General features: G+C 37.8%; 6 protein-coding genes across 9 annotated transcripts in view; 2 read left to right on the forward strand and 4 right to left on the reverse strand.

Moving 5' to 3' along the window:
* LOC106091387 (uncharacterized) overlaps positions 1-16,999 on the reverse strand; it is a 509,131-nt gene extending 492,132 nt beyond the window's left edge. For 3 of the 4 annotated variants that reach the window (XM_059363454.1, XM_059363453.1, XM_059363449.1), the window contains exon 1: positions 16,604-16,656. The gene's annotated coding sequence lies outside the window, so the exon portion shown is untranslated. Of the gene's footprint in view, positions 1-16,603 lie in introns of all 4 variants that reach the window. The other variant, XM_059363451.1, reaches the window with a different exon arrangement.
* Positions 464-2,706, reverse strand: LOC106093660 (bifunctional arginine demethylase and lysyl-hydroxylase PSR). The gene has a single exon (XM_013260775.2). It carries the CDS (start codon positions 2,542-2,544, stop codon positions 1,324-1,326), a length of 1,221 nt encoding a protein of 406 aa, XP_013116229.1. The 5' UTR covers positions 2,545-2,706; the 3' UTR covers positions 464-1,323.
* LOC131995200 (uncharacterized) lies at positions 5,178-10,999 on the reverse strand. The gene is made up of 2 exons (XM_059363456.1): positions 10,425-10,999; positions 5,178-5,436 (listed from the first exon to the last, which is right to left on the reverse strand). Exons 1-2 carry the CDS (start codon positions 10,765-10,767, stop codon positions 5,354-5,356), a joined length of 426 nt encoding a protein of 141 aa, XP_059219439.1. The 5' UTR covers positions 10,768-10,999; the 3' UTR covers positions 5,178-5,353.
* Positions 5,893-10,418, reverse strand: LOC106091144 (RNA-directed DNA polymerase from mobile element jockey). The gene is made up of 2 exons (XM_059363448.1): positions 6,147-10,418; positions 5,893-5,985 (listed from the first exon to the last, which is right to left on the reverse strand). The coding sequence occupies exons 1-2, from the start codon at positions 9,258-9,260 to the stop codon at positions 5,977-5,979; spliced, it is 3,123 nt and encodes a 1,040-aa protein (XP_059219431.1). The 5' UTR covers positions 9,261-10,418; the 3' UTR covers positions 5,893-5,976.
* LOC106093655 (biogenesis of lysosome-related organelles complex 1 subunit 5) lies at positions 12,246-12,860 on the forward strand. Its single transcript, XM_013260767.2, has 3 exons — positions 12,246-12,306; positions 12,369-12,631; positions 12,690-12,860. Exons 1-3 carry the CDS (start codon positions 12,288-12,290, stop codon positions 12,858-12,860), a joined length of 453 nt encoding a protein of 150 aa, XP_013116221.1. The 5' UTR covers positions 12,246-12,287.
* LOC131993966 (uncharacterized) lies at positions 12,887-13,930 on the forward strand. The gene is made up of 2 exons (XM_059363455.1): positions 12,887-13,472; positions 13,534-13,930. The coding sequence occupies exons 1-2, from the start codon at positions 12,887-12,889 to the stop codon at positions 13,836-13,838; spliced, it is 891 nt and encodes a 296-aa protein (XP_059219438.1). The 3' UTR covers positions 13,839-13,930.
* Positions 17,000-17,571: the final 572 nt, after the last annotated feature.

Here is a 17,571-nt window from a genome sequence, read left to right on the forward strand (position 1 = left end):
CGGCAGATGCAACCGTCTCAACTCCTATAGAGCAAGGATTGATGCCGACGTGCAAGATGTATGTCCCGATTGTAACCAGGGACCGCACGATACACGTCACCTGTTTAACTGCCCCACCAGATCCACTCGACTCCGACCCAGGTCCCTGTGGACGCACCCCATCTTTGTCGCAGAGATCCTGGGTCTTGACACTCAACAGAATCAAGCAGACGAAAGATAGAACACAACAAACTGCTACAACAACAACAACAACTAGTTTTACTGATTAAAGTTTTTTTTTCCATTTCCAATGGTTTCGTAGACTGCAAAAATGCAACTTCCTTCTCAAATTCAATCGAAAGTAGTAGTAGGGGTAGACCCCATAATCTCTGGTAGTTCTACCCATCCATTAAACAAGAAGTAGTTTGCAGTACAAACTATTATCATAAAGCTAGGTAAAGAAAAACATCGTTTATAGTTTTGTCTTTATTAGTCATTCGTATATATTTATGTATGTATATTTAATCGTTTTTAAATCATAAGTATATTTTTTTAGTTAAATTCTTACGTCAAATTACATGAATGCATTTCATCAGAAAAATAGGAGAGATATGATTTGGCGGGTGGTAAGGTTAGGCAACTGGGGATACTTGGAGTCAATTGCAAAATACTTTTTCTTTTCTTAAAAGGCAACAAAAACTAGTCAGTTCTTTCACAGAGAAATAGGAAAAATGAAAGCCACGAGTTAACTGAAAAAATGTAATAAACAAATTCTCCATTAAACAAAAACTAAAATTTTTCAAATTATCTCCTGGGCTTTTTCTTTCAACCCTAAAACCGCGTGATTGCGAGAAGTGCATGAAAGAGGAAATCCAAATAAATAAAAATTTTTTAAAGGGTTAAACAAAAATCTATATTCTCTTATGGTAAAGTGAAATTAAAATTCTATATTTTTTTTAAACAAAGCTAAAATTCTTAAGTATTTATATTATTATGTAATATCTTTTGAGCCAAATGTAGGTTTCGCTTGGGATGAGGAGGAATTCAAAATAAATATTCATTTTAAGGATGTACATTTCATGATTGGCGAAAGAAACTAATGCAAGTCTGTTAACTACTGTTGTCCACAAGCCCCAAATGTAGCATGCGCAATCTGTTTAGGAATTTTGCATTCTCAACTAAAGTTGAAGGCTCTCTTGCCACAATGGGGAAAACTGATGTTGCCTTTAAATGGTGTTTTTCATCAGCAGCAGCACCTCGTCTACTATTACTACTACTACGGTTAAATTCATCGTTGGTATTATTATTATTTTTTCTATAGCAACTACATATGAGTGGCGGCCATCATGAATTTGACGACATAGCTCCTCCCATGCGTCGCTTTTTCTTCTTTTTGGCTGTTAAACTCTCCTGGCCGCTGTCCGTGTTGGAGGAGCATGAGTCATCCTCGCTATTGTTACCACCCTCATCGCTTGACTCCGAAGAAGATGAACTCGAAGAGGAGGAACTCGAATTGCTAGAACTGTCCGAAGCAAAGCCAGTGCTTTGATTTATATTAATGTTTTCGGCAATCTTTGCCAAGTCTGGTTCTTTTTCACGCAGCACCCTTAACCATTTGCGCGAAAGTTTGGGTCGTCCTCTTACAGATTTATGCCATACCACTGGGAAATTAGTACGGCTGCAGAAATTCTGTGTTATAGCAATAGTATCGTCCAAGTTTAGAACCACATGCCACCACCCACCTGGTACAAAAACTGTTTCACCAGGCTTTTGAAGAATCTCCACAGGTTTATATTCCTTGGGCCAATCCGCAAGGCAAGTGCGTGGGTATATGGTGCTGAACCAAGTAATGGCCTCGTCTTTTTGCTTGCCTCCTAAATTCGAGGAAACCTTTAACAGTTCCTTGGGAGTCTGAGTGGGAAAAAGGCACCAACGTTTGTGGCCGCTAATTAAAGCATTCCAAGCACTGGTGCCCAGGGGATCAATGTGAATGCCAGTGCCAGACCTGGCTGGGCCCATTACAAACCAGCGGTAAGGGGGACGACGATCTTCGCCGCAATACTTAAATAGGTCATCACGGAAATACTTGGGCACCACATAGTCTTCCAGAAGTTTCCGACGCCTGTGATGTTCCCCGAAGCTGCTATCGAATATATATAGGGGACTGTCGTCACGTGTCGTTTGCATGTACTCAATGTAATACTTCATTTTCATTTTAACACTATATCCTTCGTTGTCTTCTCCGCATTTAAACTTTTGATTACGGTACTTTTTGGCTAGGCGTGGAAGGGTCCACTTTTCCAAGGCCTGCCAACCATTTTGACAGCCTTCGATTACAACCGGCAGATATGGTTCCTCGAAACGCCGTATAAACTCGTCACAACTCACGTCCCGTTCGTCGATGCGCTCCACATTGTCTTTGACCTTGCAGAAAGGTTCAAATCGTTCTGGATCCGCATATTGCAAAGCTGTCCATCCTTCTTTATCCAACTCCGGCCTTGCTTTACGCTTTACATCACGAGTTCGCTTACGTGAACGTTTGGGCAGTTTGAACTCCTCATTCATATTCGGTGGATAGTTGCTATTGCGACGATTTGTTTTATCACTTCAGTTGGAGGTTTTTCGAGATCCTTTCCATAAAAATTAATTGTGAAATTTCCTCCCTCTACATAGAATTACCAGCTGCTTGAATGATTCGTTTTCCTCTTTATATTTTACACATCAAGGTTGCCACATCCACAAACATGAAGAGGAATATTCGCGCATTTAAAACCACCATTTTTATAGAAATCTCCACTTATGAATCATAAGGTAATTCTCCGAAAAATTGGCAAATTACTCAATTTAAGTAACATCATAAAATTCAGTTTATTCTTATCCGGAAGAATTATTAAAATCTATCACAGAGTAAGATTTCTACTTATTTCAAAAACTATTTTTGCATAAAAAGTAGAAGCTAGCAGCTTCATTCATTGCATCTCTAGTAGCAAATTCCGCAAATATGGTAACGTACCATTTTTTGCATGCTCGTGATATTCTTCCAAAACGTTGGGTCAGTCACGTATTACCGCAAAACTGAGTTGCACATTTAAGTACTTACTGCATTTCCAATGTTCCTGGACCAGTCCTGCCCACATTTGATGATTTATCGGCCAATGATGTGCGAACATAATTAAACAATTGCATTGATTTTATATGAAAAAAAATTATTTGCAGTTCTTCCTTAAGTAGTGAGGGGATAAACATCGCGGAAAATTTTTTTGGTGGTCTCGCCACAATTCGAGCTTAAGTTTCAGCGTCGTAGAAAACCATGCCAACTCATGTTTCAAGGTGGCCTCCATCTCAAAAATTATTAAACCGATTAAGCGAATTTTTATTTTTATGTTTGCACTACAACTGTTTGTGCAATAACCAAAAATCATATGCTGCAATCCGCCATCTTGTCATCAAGTTGATCGTCGTTTTGCCAGCACACACAAAGAAATTTGTGTGCGTGTACACATGAGCAGACCCTGCAAACATTTTCTATCCCAGGAGTCACTGAAACGTAACGTGTAGACGATAAGTTTCAACACCGGGATAACTGTTTTTTCGTCGCAAAAAAAACTGTTCCCCACCTGAGACAGGCTTTTGGTGTTACTTAAGAGATACTTCATAAAGTATCTTTGTAGTGACTCAAGAAAGGAATCACAAATGATCCTACTAAGAGTGCCGCAAAAAAATTTGTATTCAGACTTGTACAATTTCTGCTTAGTTTTAAATTAACTGTTTCTTTTGTTTTACTTAAATTAATTATTAAAAACCTTTAACACATCGCAGCACAAATTTTTGAACCAATAACTTTGACATTTCTTTGGACAATGCAGAGGACCACATGAGTAAGAAAAAATATGCGAAAAACAGTTAGAATTAAAAAAAAACTATCTCCTGTTGAGAAGATAAAATGCAATTGTTCGTGTATTTTGTTTTTATAAAATACAAACAATCGTTTTCTTATGAGATCGCACGACACCTTGTCACTACATGGCGATTGCCGATGAATGTCACTTCAAAATGTTGGCAGGGGGAATATGCGAGAAAAAAGAGAAAGCAAACAAAAATCTAATATTTTAATACTGTCAAACCTGGCCGGCTGTTAACAGCTGTAAGCTGAGACTACCTTTTTGAATCAGCATTGTGCATTACCAATAAAAAAATGTTCCAATCGTAAAAACTCACTAAGCACCCCCTCAGCACATTTTTAATGATAATTATTTTAAGACAAAGCTACCAAATGTTTTTAGGTTTTTTGTTTATCTACATCTTTATTATTAAAAAATACAAACTTAAGGAATTTAGAATTTTATAAAAAAAATAAAATTCAAAAATTATTTTAAGTCGCAAATAAAAGCGGACAAAACTGAAGTACCCACAATTTCAGGTACAAAACATGTATTGAAATTAATATTTCGTTGCAAATCCTTTATTCTTAGAGATGGGCGATGGGTAAATACCCAAAAGGTCATATGCGAAAAATACCTCTAAACCTTTTTTCTGAACATCGACCAGATCGGATCATATTTGGATATAGCTGTCATATAGACCGAACTCCCGATATAGAGTATTGAGCGCATAAAAGGAGCATATTTCATTCGATATTGATGAAATTTGAAACAGTGCGTTTAAGTACCCCTCCAAACCAAATTTGATCAAAATCGGATGATAAATGCTCCTTTTATGGGCCTAATACTCTATATCGGGAGATCGGTCTATATGGCAGCTATATGCAAACATGGTCCGATCTGGACGATATTCAACAAAATAATTTGAAGGAGTACCAGAATTCGCTGTGCCATCGAAATGGGATGAGAAATTCTCCTTTTGTAGGCTAATTACACTATATCGGGAGATTGGTCTATATGGCAGCCATATTCAAATATGGTCCGATCTGGACCTATGCCAAATCTCATCGAATTCGAATAATAAATGGATCTTTTATGGCCTCAATGCCCTATATCGGAAGATCGGGCCACCGGTCTATAGGGTAGCAATACCCAAATATAGTCCGATCAGAATTACAATTCACGGAAATGGGTAGGGGTCCATCAGAACTCGTTGTGACCAATTTATTGCCTCAAGAAGACCGGTCTATATAGCGGCTATATATAGCTAAAATTCGATTCTATGAGATTTCTGATCTCAGGTTTATATACAAAGTATTTTTTTTTTTTTTTTTGGGTTCTTAAAGAAACGATGGCGGTGCACCTGTGCACCAAAAGCCAGGTTATTACTGCAAGTGTTCACCCAGAAAAGAACACTGTGTCTTCAGATCAAAAAGATATCCACATCGAAACCCTTACACCAAGGGTGTGTAAATACCGCTCCAGAAGATGTGTTAACAGGAAACCGTCAGGAACGGTGTGAGTGGTTGACTGGATGTCGTTAGCTCCTTCGAAAGCTTTATAAGGAAAAAATAGACTGGGAAAATTTGGGGTGTAGGATCGGAGAAATTAATTAGTAAGTGTCAAACAATCATTAGTAGTGACTTGCTGCAATAACGATGGAGGATGATGATTTTGATTAGTATATGAAACAGGTAAATGATGATGAGGGTTAAATGATGGTGAGGGCTAAATGATAATGATAGATACAGGTGAGGTTTTCTTAATGTATCAAGGGGTGGGATATAAATTAAAATAACGATATCACAGTCAGTGAATGATTGATTGTTGGGACTATGTTCATCATAAACGAATCTTCGCTTCGAAGATAAAATCCAACAGAGATTTATATAGTAAGAAGTCTTTCGTCGAAAGAATAGTTGAAATATCACAGTAAGTATTAAAAAAGTTATACTTTCTCCTTAAATGTAAAAATTTAACACACTCAAACACACAATGTTGAGTGGTTTCAGGTACTTGGCAAATATCACAGTTCGCATTTAGTATCGCTCCAATTCGGTGCAGAAACACTTTGTCATAAGTATGACCCGTCATGAGTCTGTTTATCATCTTTGTGTCATTCGGGCTGAAATGTTTTCCAGAAAACCATGGTTTAGTAGGGATATTAGGGCACAGATTTGCAAAAAATTTTCCTTTGGTCTGTGAGGCAGCAACATATTCATCATTCCATTCCTCTCTCAGAATGTTATAAACCAGGCGTAGTGCCTCCTTTGGAGTGAAATTTACCTTCAAAGGAGCACCGCAGTACGAGGCCATCTTGGCCAAGTAATCAGCCTCCTCATTTATTCCAATACCTCTGTGGCTGGGTAACCACACCACATGACAATCAATTTTCGAAGAATTCAGCAAGTTATGGAATACTCCAACAACATAGTTACTCGTGCCCTTACTGATCAACGCTCTGCAAGCAGAAAGGCTGTCAGTAAACAGAACACAGCTGACAACTTTGTCCTCCACAGCAATTTCAAGAGCCTTTAGGAGAGCCCAAAGTTCCCCGAACATAGAAGAGGAACGAAAATCAATCTTAAACAGGTATCGATGATCTTTAGAAGCATTATATACACCACATCCCGTCGATGCATTGGCCACAGAGGCATCTGTTGCAAAAATCTCAAAATCATTGTCACGATAATAGGCAATTTCTCTGCAGTACACTGATCTTATGACCTCGTCTGGAGTGTCACTTTTCCTGCTAGGCAATAGGTTGAGACGAACCTTGAGACTCTTTTGTAGTGCGTAATTGGTACCAACCTTAATATTATCAAAAATGTTCTTAAATTCGTAGTATATGTTACTATAGCTGGACTTTACACGCGGATTATCTGAAATTATGTCATACAAAGTAGGATTGTGCATGTGAACTCTCATTAATTCCTTTGCAGTCAAAAACTTGGCTCTCTGCTTAGGTGGCATCTCATCGGCCAGGGCATAAATGACATGAGTGGGGGTTGATCTAGTGACACCTAGGCATTTACGTAAGATATCATTCTGCAACACCTCAATATGCTTATTGATATAAGCAGGGGAGTGAGCAGTGGATGTTCTGGCATATTCAATCTTGGCTCTAACTAGGCCCTTGTACGTATTGAGAGCAAGCTTAGGGTGAAAGCCACCATTCAGTGGCGTGAGACATTTAATCATATTCGATCTATTCTTAACAGACGGCGCTAGATGATCATAGTGATCTTTGACCGTGAGAGAGTTTGTAATTACTCTACCTAAGAACTTAAGCTTCCTGACTTGCACAATTTGATTTCCATCAACAATAAGCTTAATTTCCTTAACGCTGTTCTTTGCAAAATACATCGTAGAGCATTTGGACGGATTAAAAGAGAGGTTAAGAGAGCTACAGATTTCCTTGAATTGAGACGTCTTTCTGCATAGATTATTTAATGCCCAGTCAAAATCATAGTCAAAGGACATTAGGATAAAATCATCCGCATATTGAAACAGCATTGTGTTACTGTCTTCAACACTGTGTAGGCCCGCAGTGTAAATGTTAAACAGAGTGGGAGATAAACAACTGCCTTGAGGAAGTCCATCTCTCACCGTTACTTCAGCATTACCCAACTTCAGAACCCGTTCTGAAAGAAAGTTGCGTACCCAGCTACATATACTCTTATTAACTCCGAGCTCAGCTAGCATATTATACATTATTCCTACATTTACGCAGTTGTACGCATTGCTGATATCAAGAGATAGTACTAATACCTTCAAGTTGTTATTTTTCAGGATGGCAACTCTGTGTAGAAACTCATTCAAACATGATGCAGTAGAGTAATTCTTTCTGTAGGCAAAGGATCTATGTGGGATTATATCATTAGCCTGAAAATAATCCAGCAACTTGTCTTTGATCATGAGGTTCATGCATTTAAGTATGACCGATATCAATGATATTGGGCGGAAGTTTGCAATGTCATTGTGGTCTTTATTGGGCTTTGGTATAGGGACGATCTTAATGACTCTCCAGCTATCTCTTATCAAATTCTCGCAGAATGCTTTATTCATAGCCGTTAACAGATTCTCCTTAGACTTGTCAGAAAGAGCCCTAATCATGGCATACGTTATTCCATCTGCCCCTCCAGCCGAATTCTTGCGTTTTCCTTCCAAACACTTCTCAAAATCAGTCATACTGAATGAGATGTGTTCGTCATTTGACAAAAAATCAAGATGGTAATCATAATGACATTGAGAATAAGGTACCTGACTCTTAAGTAAATTGAGGTACTCTAAGTTATTGTCATAACTCCATACAGTCTTAGGCGGTTGTCCTCTGTTTTTAACAGAGTTGATAAATTTCCATGTTTCTCTAGCATTCGTAGATGCATTAACTTCGGCTATTTTCTGCTTAAAACTTTCTCTTTTGGCCTTCGCCACTTCATTTTTCCAAATTTCAATATGTCTGCGAGAAGATTCCAGATTTAAATACGTAGGGTTCCTTCTGGCCTTTTTCATCGCCGCCATTTGCCTTCTAAAGAGTGTCAGGAGATGGTCGTTCCACCAGTACTTAGGATGGCGCCCCTCTTTTGGACTGAAGGTAGCATCCACAATTTCCAAAGAGAAAGTCTGTTCAATAAATTCAAAATCAGGTTCCAATTTTACTTTTCCAAGCGACGAAAGAAGTTTGTTTCTGCATAAAAATCTCTGAGGTGTTTTCGGAGATAATTCAACCTCAATAGAGATGGGGAAGTGCCTACTGCCGCCCAGGTAGTAATCACAGACCATCCAATTCACGTCCAAGTTCATACTGACAAACGTCAAGTCCAGAACCGATCCGGTAGACTCCAAATTTCTTCTAAACGTAGCCTTGCCATTATTGGCACACTTCAGGTTTGAAGAAAACATCAATCTTTCCAGCTCACTACCTTTCCTTGTCGTGATAGAGTCGCCCCACGATGTATTTCTTGCATTAAAATCTCCCATAATGATGATATTGCTCATATTGTCCAGAAAAATGAGTAAACGTTCTATCTCATCACACATGTCCTTCGTAGAGATAGAAGGAGGAAAGTAAGCCGAGACCAAACACAAGTTCTTGGACAAATTGCTAGTTCTAACAATGACAATGTCATAATTCGTGTCATATCTGACTTTCGAGAACCTGATGAACTTTTTAAGACCAATGGCCACCCCTCCATATCCATCTGGTCTATATTTCTGAACAAGATTAAACTCTACTAGCTTATTGGTATTCTCTTTCCTTTCCGAAAAGATCTCAGACAAAGCAATTACATCAATATCATATTGATTACAGTAAAATTCCAAATAATTCTTGTTAGCACTGAACGACTGTACATTATATTGACATATTTTCATGATCATTGTGTAAAGAAGAAACATTTCCAACACTCGAAGGAGCTTTCACGCCACATTTCTGAATTCTATTGGAAAAATGGTTCATTGCATCCAAAACCGCACTATTTCCACTCATCTTTACTAGATCATGAACAAATTTAAAAAGCTCTGCTGTTATTTTCTCAAGCTCAGAAACACGTAGATCATCCTTCATAAACACTGGGCGAGAAGGGGATGCTTCCTCATACATTCTGGATTGCATCTGTACACCAGGACTGTGTACATAAGGCTTTTTAGGTTTCTTAGCTACTGAATTGTAAGTAAAAGGAGTAAGCATATTGTTCACCTCCTGATCCTTTGTAAGTGTATTGTCATCAACCACTCTTTTCTTCGTATCCCTGCCCGAATAAAGACCAGGAAAAATGCTGTCGTCCCACAGGATGTCAAATCTATTCTGGGCTCGATACCCCTGCAATACCTCTCTTTTCGAAAGCTTCTTCTTCGTCATAATTTTATTAGTCTCGATCTCCTTAATCCATTTAGGACACTTCTCTTTATCATTGGCAATATGCCCATCAGAGTTACACAAAATGCACCTTCTGACATTGCACTGTCCATCACACCCACTCTCATCCTTTCCACATTTGATACAACGCTTCTGAGAACGACATCCCATTCTCGTATGTCCCAGTCTGCCACACTTATGGCACTGCCGGACAGCCGGATAATATGTGTTCACAACAAGCACAGCTCTTTCAAAGATCACCCATGGGGGATGCTCATCCCCAAGAAATCCAACCTTAACAGTCTCTGTTGGATGAAAAACGCCAGTGTTAGACTCATCCCTCCTGGAGAAGCGTTTAACCGATGCAACCTTTCTGGATGACACCAAACCATCTAGTATCTCATCCTCAGTCCAGCCAAGTGGTACATCCCTTATCACACCAAATGTCTCAATGAAATTTCTTGGGATAAATGCCCTCAATTTCCTATTCCTCAACTCTTCATTGCCAACAAATTTGTTCGCAGAATCAATATCCTCAAATGAAACTTTATACAGTGTAACACCAATTGCGTCTATTTTCTTAATCTTGCTGAATTCATCGCTCTTTATGCCCTTAATTTTCTCAACAAAATAAAGCCCATTCTTCACCCTTTTATTCTTTACATTCTCTGCCTCTGACGTATCAACCAATACATTAATCTCACCTGTATGTTCTGCCGTATAACGAACCGAGTCATCATTAACCCTCCTCCTTTTATAGCCCATTGTATCGTCCTCTTCTCTGCTACGGGTCATTTTTGCCACAGAATTTCTCACAGCACATTCATCGTTATTGATATTCTCATTTTCCCTGTTGCCACTACTGCAACTCGCAACTTCATCTTCAGCAACATTGGCATTGCCTGTCGTCATAACCTTATTTTGCTTCGATTTTTTAAACACTTGCTTCCAAGCACCATCTTTATTATTGGAATTGACACACACATTTAAAGCAATATTTTCCATTCCCCCACCTCCTTCATCCATTTCGGCCTCCATGGCGGCCATACTGCACACAAACACACTCACCACTCACACCAACTGTTGTCGATGCCGTCAATTAAAAGTAAAAAAATCCAGAAAATAAAATAATCAGCACCACAAAACTCCACTGGCTGATGTAGAAAGAAGCTCCTGGAACAGGCACAGCAACTTTGTTAGACAAACAATGCTCCACAAAAAATTTTTTTTTTCTCCACAGAATAAAAGTATGTCAGTATCCGACAAGATGACAAAGGTGTATGTATACAAAGTATACAAAATCATCAAATATTGATTGAGAACTGTTTTTATACCCAAGATATCGGCAAAATTATAAATACCCAAAAAAGGTATTTATTGGGTATTTACCCAAATATATTTAGTTGTACCTGTCATATAGACCGATCTGCCGATTTAGGGTCTTAAGCCCATAAAGGCCACAATTATTACCCGATTTCGCTGAAATTTGAAATTGTGACTTGTATTAGGCCTCCCGTCCTCCGACCAGCACATAGTTCAGATCAGACTAATTTAGATATAGCTGCCATATAGACTGATCTTCTCATTTAGTGCCTTAATCCCATGAAAGCGGAATTGTTGCCCAATTTCGCTGAAACTGGGACTTGTATAAGACTTCTCGGGACGTCAATCAAATATGATATTCAAATATGTGTGGCACGTGGCACCGTCTTGTTGAAACCTTGGAAAAAAAAGTTGGATATCATCTCACGACAGCGCTCACGATTCGCATCATCTTTGAAGAAGTACGGTCTAATGATGCCACCAGACGATGAACCGCACCAAACTGTCACATTTTTGGATGCATTGGTAGCTCTTGAATTCTGGCTTATCTTTACTCCAAAATCGACAATTCTGCTTATTTACATAACCATTAAGTCAAAAATGAGCAATTGAAGAAGCCCGCGATGAACTTTCTTAACAGAGCACGCATTTTGATAAGCACGCAAAATTCAATAATTTGCAAGCGTTGCTCGTTTGCAAGTCGATTTATGGTTAAATTATAGACCAAACTGAAGAAGAAAATAGCTAAAAAATCACACTTTAGATACATGTCTATAAGAAAAGTACAATACATATGAGAATACGTGCCGATAAGAAGGCGCTCTATTCGTATTCAACGTTCATAAGACAAGTCTTATGTTCCGCGAGCAGAAGTTGACAGCAATCAAACGTTTTTGTTTCCACACCATAACACGTTTCTTATCTGCGCTTATTGTTTTATCTATTTAAATTATTTTCTAGCCAATAATAAAGGAAAACGAACCATTGAAACCAATAAAACATACAAAAATGATGCTGACAATGGTTTCAAGTGTTTCCACTTTTCCTTTTTTCCATTTTCCTCACTATAAGCACAGTACTACTTTTCCGACGACGTTTTTTATATGGAGTTTGATGGCATTCCGCTCAAAAAACTGAACAGAGTACTCGACTTAAGCTGGCCAACCCCCTAGACTGGTTACTAAAACAACCCAAATATTTCCCATCTCTGCACATATCATGTGACAGCTGCTCAAAGGAAAAAAATGATAGCACTGGGGAAAGGTAAACGAAAATGCATTTTCATCATGTTTCTCTTTGATAATAAACGAATTAAATTATTGTAGAAATATCCAACGCCCAGTATCGTATTTTGGATCATCGTGTGTTTGTTAACGGAGAAATCGAGGCATTTCTCAATAATTTTGGAAACGATTCAGAGGTAGAGTCTCTGTTTAAACTTACCGAGACAGTAGGAGCTCTTAAGTACGAATGCTCGGATAAATGTATAAACCTAGGAGCGACACATTTAGATAACATAGCGGTCGAGTTGAAAAACCTTTTGGGAGAAGTTGATAATTTGGTTGATACATTACAAAGACCAAAACAGGTAGCCCGATTGTATTAAATATCATTTCTTATTTGTGACATTGCGTTTACTTATATAGACAAGTTCTACCATTTTGGAAACAGCAGCCGAAAGATTGAAACGTAAACAAGTCTTTGATTCAGAACTAAAGCATAATTATCAACGTGTGGAAGACTCCTTTGCCGTTAAAGAAGAAGAAATATCTGAACTTTATTCAGATTTGCAACTTAAATTGAATATACCGAAGTGAACGCAGTTTATGGCATTAAGCCGATAATGAGTTCCATGCATACCATTAAGGATACCCGCATCAGGGTAAAAGTATCATCAGATTTAGTGGATATACTTAAAAAATATCAAATCCATTTTAGTGAGACGCCTGTAAATATTGTAAAGTCTTTAAAAGCAGCAGGGATTAAATTGGGCGAAGAAATTACTGCAAAAAAAGACAACCAAAATATTAAGACTCCGGGAATCAATTTTAAGCTACTCAATGACATTCTGGCTAACAGTGAAATCAAGCCCCAAAACGATAATAAGGAATTAACCAAAGAAGACCAATTACAGGATTCGTCTAAGAAAAAATCACTTGATATATATTTGTATCTGAATGATCTTCGATGGCTTAGCAACGCGTTGTCTATACTTCGTTCCAAAGGCATTCTTGAGGTGTATCTTAATGACTTACTGCAAACCAGTTTCTTAGATTTGCCTAAGAATACAATAATCGAAAGAAATCCGGAACTTGAAGCTCGGTGCCAACGATTACGAGAGGAGCAACAAAATCTTGAATATCGTAAAATGACAAAAAATGTTGACGCCACCCTTAAATATTATCCCGAGGATACGGTTGCCTATCAAAGTATGTATACATGTTGGATACAAACTTGGACACTATTAATTATACATGTGTTAAATTTCAGTGAAAGCTATCAATAGCCAGATCATTGCAGTTCTTCAGTTTATATTTTCTGTGGCTGCGGGTTTTGCATTTGGTTTCATTGGCATTCAATTGATAATTGGAAATTTGGATTTTGGTTTACGTCTACTTTTGGGAATAATGTTCGCTCTTATTATAGCACTGGCGGAAATATACTTTTTAGCCAAAAAACTCAATGAGTATGACAACACGGTAGACACAGCCAACAAAGCTATCGAGAAAATTAAAGCTTCAAAACCACCTGCAATACCAACAGAAAAAGCGAACAAAAAAATGCATGTAGAATAAGTTTTAGATACTAGTCAATAAAATAAATGTATGTATGTAGGTATATCTTACATTGCCGGAGGACAATACAATATAAATAGGGTAATACATTATCCAACTATACAACTTGGGTTGCCCAAAAAGTAATTGCGGATTTTTTAAAAGAAAGTAAATGCATTTGTAGTAAAACTTAGAATGAACTTTAATCAAATATACTTTTTTACACTTTTTTTCTAAAGCAAGCTAAAAGTAACAGCTGATAACTGACAGAAGAAAGAATGCAATTACAGAGTCACAAGCTGTGAAAAAAATTGTCAACGCCGACTATATGAAAAATTCGCAATTACTTTTTGGGCAACCCAATACTTTAATTATGGGGAAAAAGGAAAGAGACTCGCAGTCCCTTAAAAGCAAATTGTAATTGCCACGTACACTCAAAAAAAATTAATTCATTATGGTAAAAACTTATTTAGTTTGGTTGAAGAAATCTTATGACGAAAATTTATAAAAATTCCACACTTTATTTGTGTGATAATTATCAGTTGGTTTAAGGACTGAAAGAAAAAAGTGAATCCAAGAACACCAGATAAACTGTGGTTGCAGTCTAAGAAAACAAATCACTTTAAAAAGCATATCATATGTTATTCTTTTCTAGGCAAAAATGGTAAAGTGATAGCGATACTAGATTAGTTTGCCACGTAAGCGTATAGCTTTCAAAGTTCCAATCTAGGATCTTATGTCATTCGTCGAGCCATATTTCAAAGAATAAAATTACATATGACTAGAGTCCTACCCATAGTTACTGGCTACTATCCCATGGCAGCATGGGATAGTAGCCAGTAGCCAGTACAATCGGTACGTACCGGATTGACACAAAGGCGTTCTTCATCTGCAAGGGCAGCCGCCCCTATTTACAACATACTGGTGTGTTTAGGGAGCTACAAGGTATTATAAGCTCGACTGACCTAAAATCCTTCGGAATATTCATGTGTGATGATTACTCAAATATTCAAAAAGGACGGATTCTTCTCTTAGCCAAAATTTGCCAGGTCATGTAGATCTGTTCACAGTTTTAAGCTAAACATGTAGTAAAATCAGGCAAATATGGATTTTACGTTAAATATATTTGGGAGTAGAGTACGAAACTTACATGCATATATGGGTCCAAGAGTATGGAGCCACCCCACCTTCACAAACCCGACATCCACGCCGATTAAGGCATTAATGAAAGGTGTTTAAGATTACGTATCTGAAAATTAATTAAATTTCCAGAAGCTCAAGAAAGCAAATCGCAAGATTGAAGCGGTGTGGCAACAACTTACACCAATACGAAAAATCTGTGAATAGCGTTATTCGTTTGACCGCTTTGTAATTTTCACAGATGAATTGTAAGATGGGTAGATCCATCTAGAGCAGTGATGGCCACACTTACACCGTTGGAAAGGCCAAACTGTGGTTGTGTGAGTATCATCAAACACCAACTAAATGAAACAGCTTTGAAATAGAGCCATCTGAACAAAGCCACACGAAGTTGTTTACATTGTTTGTGTGCTTCTATTCCCCTTTCCCATGCCCGCGGGTATAGGAAGCAATTTTTGTGCTGACAAGGCGTATGCATCAGCTTGCTTTCGCAATTCGGTTAGAAGAACAAATAACCGATGGTTGGAACCTCAGCATACTATGTCCCATACACAAGAAAGGAGACTAGACGGAATGTGCCAGTCTCCTCCCCATCGCAAACAAGATACTGCAAAATTAATAAGACTGCAGGATGACATCCGCTGACACACGTTCCTCAGTAAGAATAGGAAAGAATCTCTCTGAACCAATCAATTCTAAACTAGTCTTCAGAAAGGATACATTTTATCTATTTAATATCCTGTTGAAGAAGATAATACGAGATGCAGATGTAAATAGATATGGCACACCTCTCGACAAACAAACATTACACTATACAAGATACTGATACTGGATGTGTTGTTATATGGGTCCGAGGCATGGGTAGCACTACGAGGTAGTGCTTGGAGTGTTTGAGAGAAAGATTCTTCGTAAAATTTGAGTAGAGTGTCGGCGTCGTATGAACCACGAGCTGTAAGACGACGTTAGTATAGTTAAACGTTTCAAAAATTAACTGTTGCGTTGGCTAGGTCATGTTGTCCGAATGAATGAAGAAAGTCCAACGAAGTAGTCTTTTGAAGGCGATCGCTGTGGTACAACTAACCGGGGCGACCAAAAGCCTGATGGAAAGACATCTCTAAACTTGGTGTCAGTTATTTGTTCAGTTAATGGTACAAATGTTCTGGCATAGCCAATTTAAATAAAGTAAGCAAAAAACAAATAAAATAAAGTAAAAATAAAAAAAATCAAAAAGAAAATTTCGTTGAGCTTTTCGGTTATTTTAAAGATTTGCTCCCTGCCGCCAATCGGCAGGTAATCTGCTTGTTGTGCGCTGTTAATCCAAAAAGTAAGCCCGAAGAAATCTTTGTTGGGAATTCCCTGCTGCCCAAAAAACCCTTAATAGCTTTCCATTACACACCACTTAGCTGGTTGAAGCCTGGTATCGTATTCGCACCTTAGTGCCAGAGTCTGTTAGCCCTTACTCCAATCGACAAGTAGATCATAATTTAGATCATATAATTATTGTGACGAATTAGGCACAATAATTATATGAGGGGACATGAGTATTTTTTTAAGGAATTTAGATACATATGTATGTGTGGAAATGAACACCGCAAGTATCAAAAAAGATCACATCGTCTGTAAAGCAATCATTTGCAAGAACTCACCTGAAGACACCAATGGAAAGAATTTATTGAATTTTTATTTGACAGAACTCACCTGAAGACACCAATGGAAAGGATTTATTGAATTTTTATTTGACAATTTGATACAGCTCAATTTAGTTTATATGTAATTTGGCAGTTAACATGTTTAAACTTGCTTGATTTTATGACTTTTTGGATATGGGGGGAGGTTCACATGACACGATGATATTGACAAACTATACCAACTTGCTATTGACTCGTATTGCTTATGTCGTTTTGAAAAATATCTCAACCGTTAAGGGTTGGTATTTTGTTCTGCTTTCGGAATAGCTCCTGAAATTTTAAATTATTTCGCGAGCGAAATTTGACAGCTTTCCAATGTTTTGCTTCCATAACAAAACACGTTTCTTAATCTGCACTTATTGTTTTTTTTTCTATTTTATATACTTTTTTTCACATAAATAAAGAAAATTGAACCATTGAAACCAATAAACAAACAACAATTTTAAGTGTTGCCACTACAGTAGTTTTTTTTTTGCCATTTTCTCGCTATAAGCAGAGTACTACTTTTCCGCCTATTTTTGGTTTATGTTTCGCCGACGTTTTTTTATATGGAGTTTGATAGCTTTCCGCCTGAAAAGCTTAACATAATACTCTGCTTAAGATGTTTTAGAACAAGACAAATTTACCCTGGTAGTGTACAGCAAACAGCTGAGTAAATTTTTTTCTCACGGAGTACACTATCTGTCAACGAGTTTTCATAACGTTCGGTTGCGTGTGTGCTTTATAGTTAAGAACCACAGCACACACAAACAAAGAAAAATGACGCCAACTAGTAACATACTCAAAATCAGAGTTGCACTAATCACTGATTTTGATAGATAGTGCACACGATTTTCTGTTGCTGGCCAACTGCTCCTACCTGTTAAATTTGTCTTGCGTACAACCGGTTGCCATGGGATTGGGCTGTGTTGATTTAAGGCGTGAAA

The sequence above is a fragment of the Stomoxys calcitrans genome, chromosome 2 (genome assembly GCF_963082655.1).
Source record: "Stomoxys calcitrans chromosome 2, idStoCalc2.1, whole genome shotgun sequence".
Classification (NCBI taxonomy): domain Eukaryota; kingdom Metazoa; phylum Arthropoda; class Insecta; order Diptera; family Muscidae; genus Stomoxys; species Stomoxys calcitrans.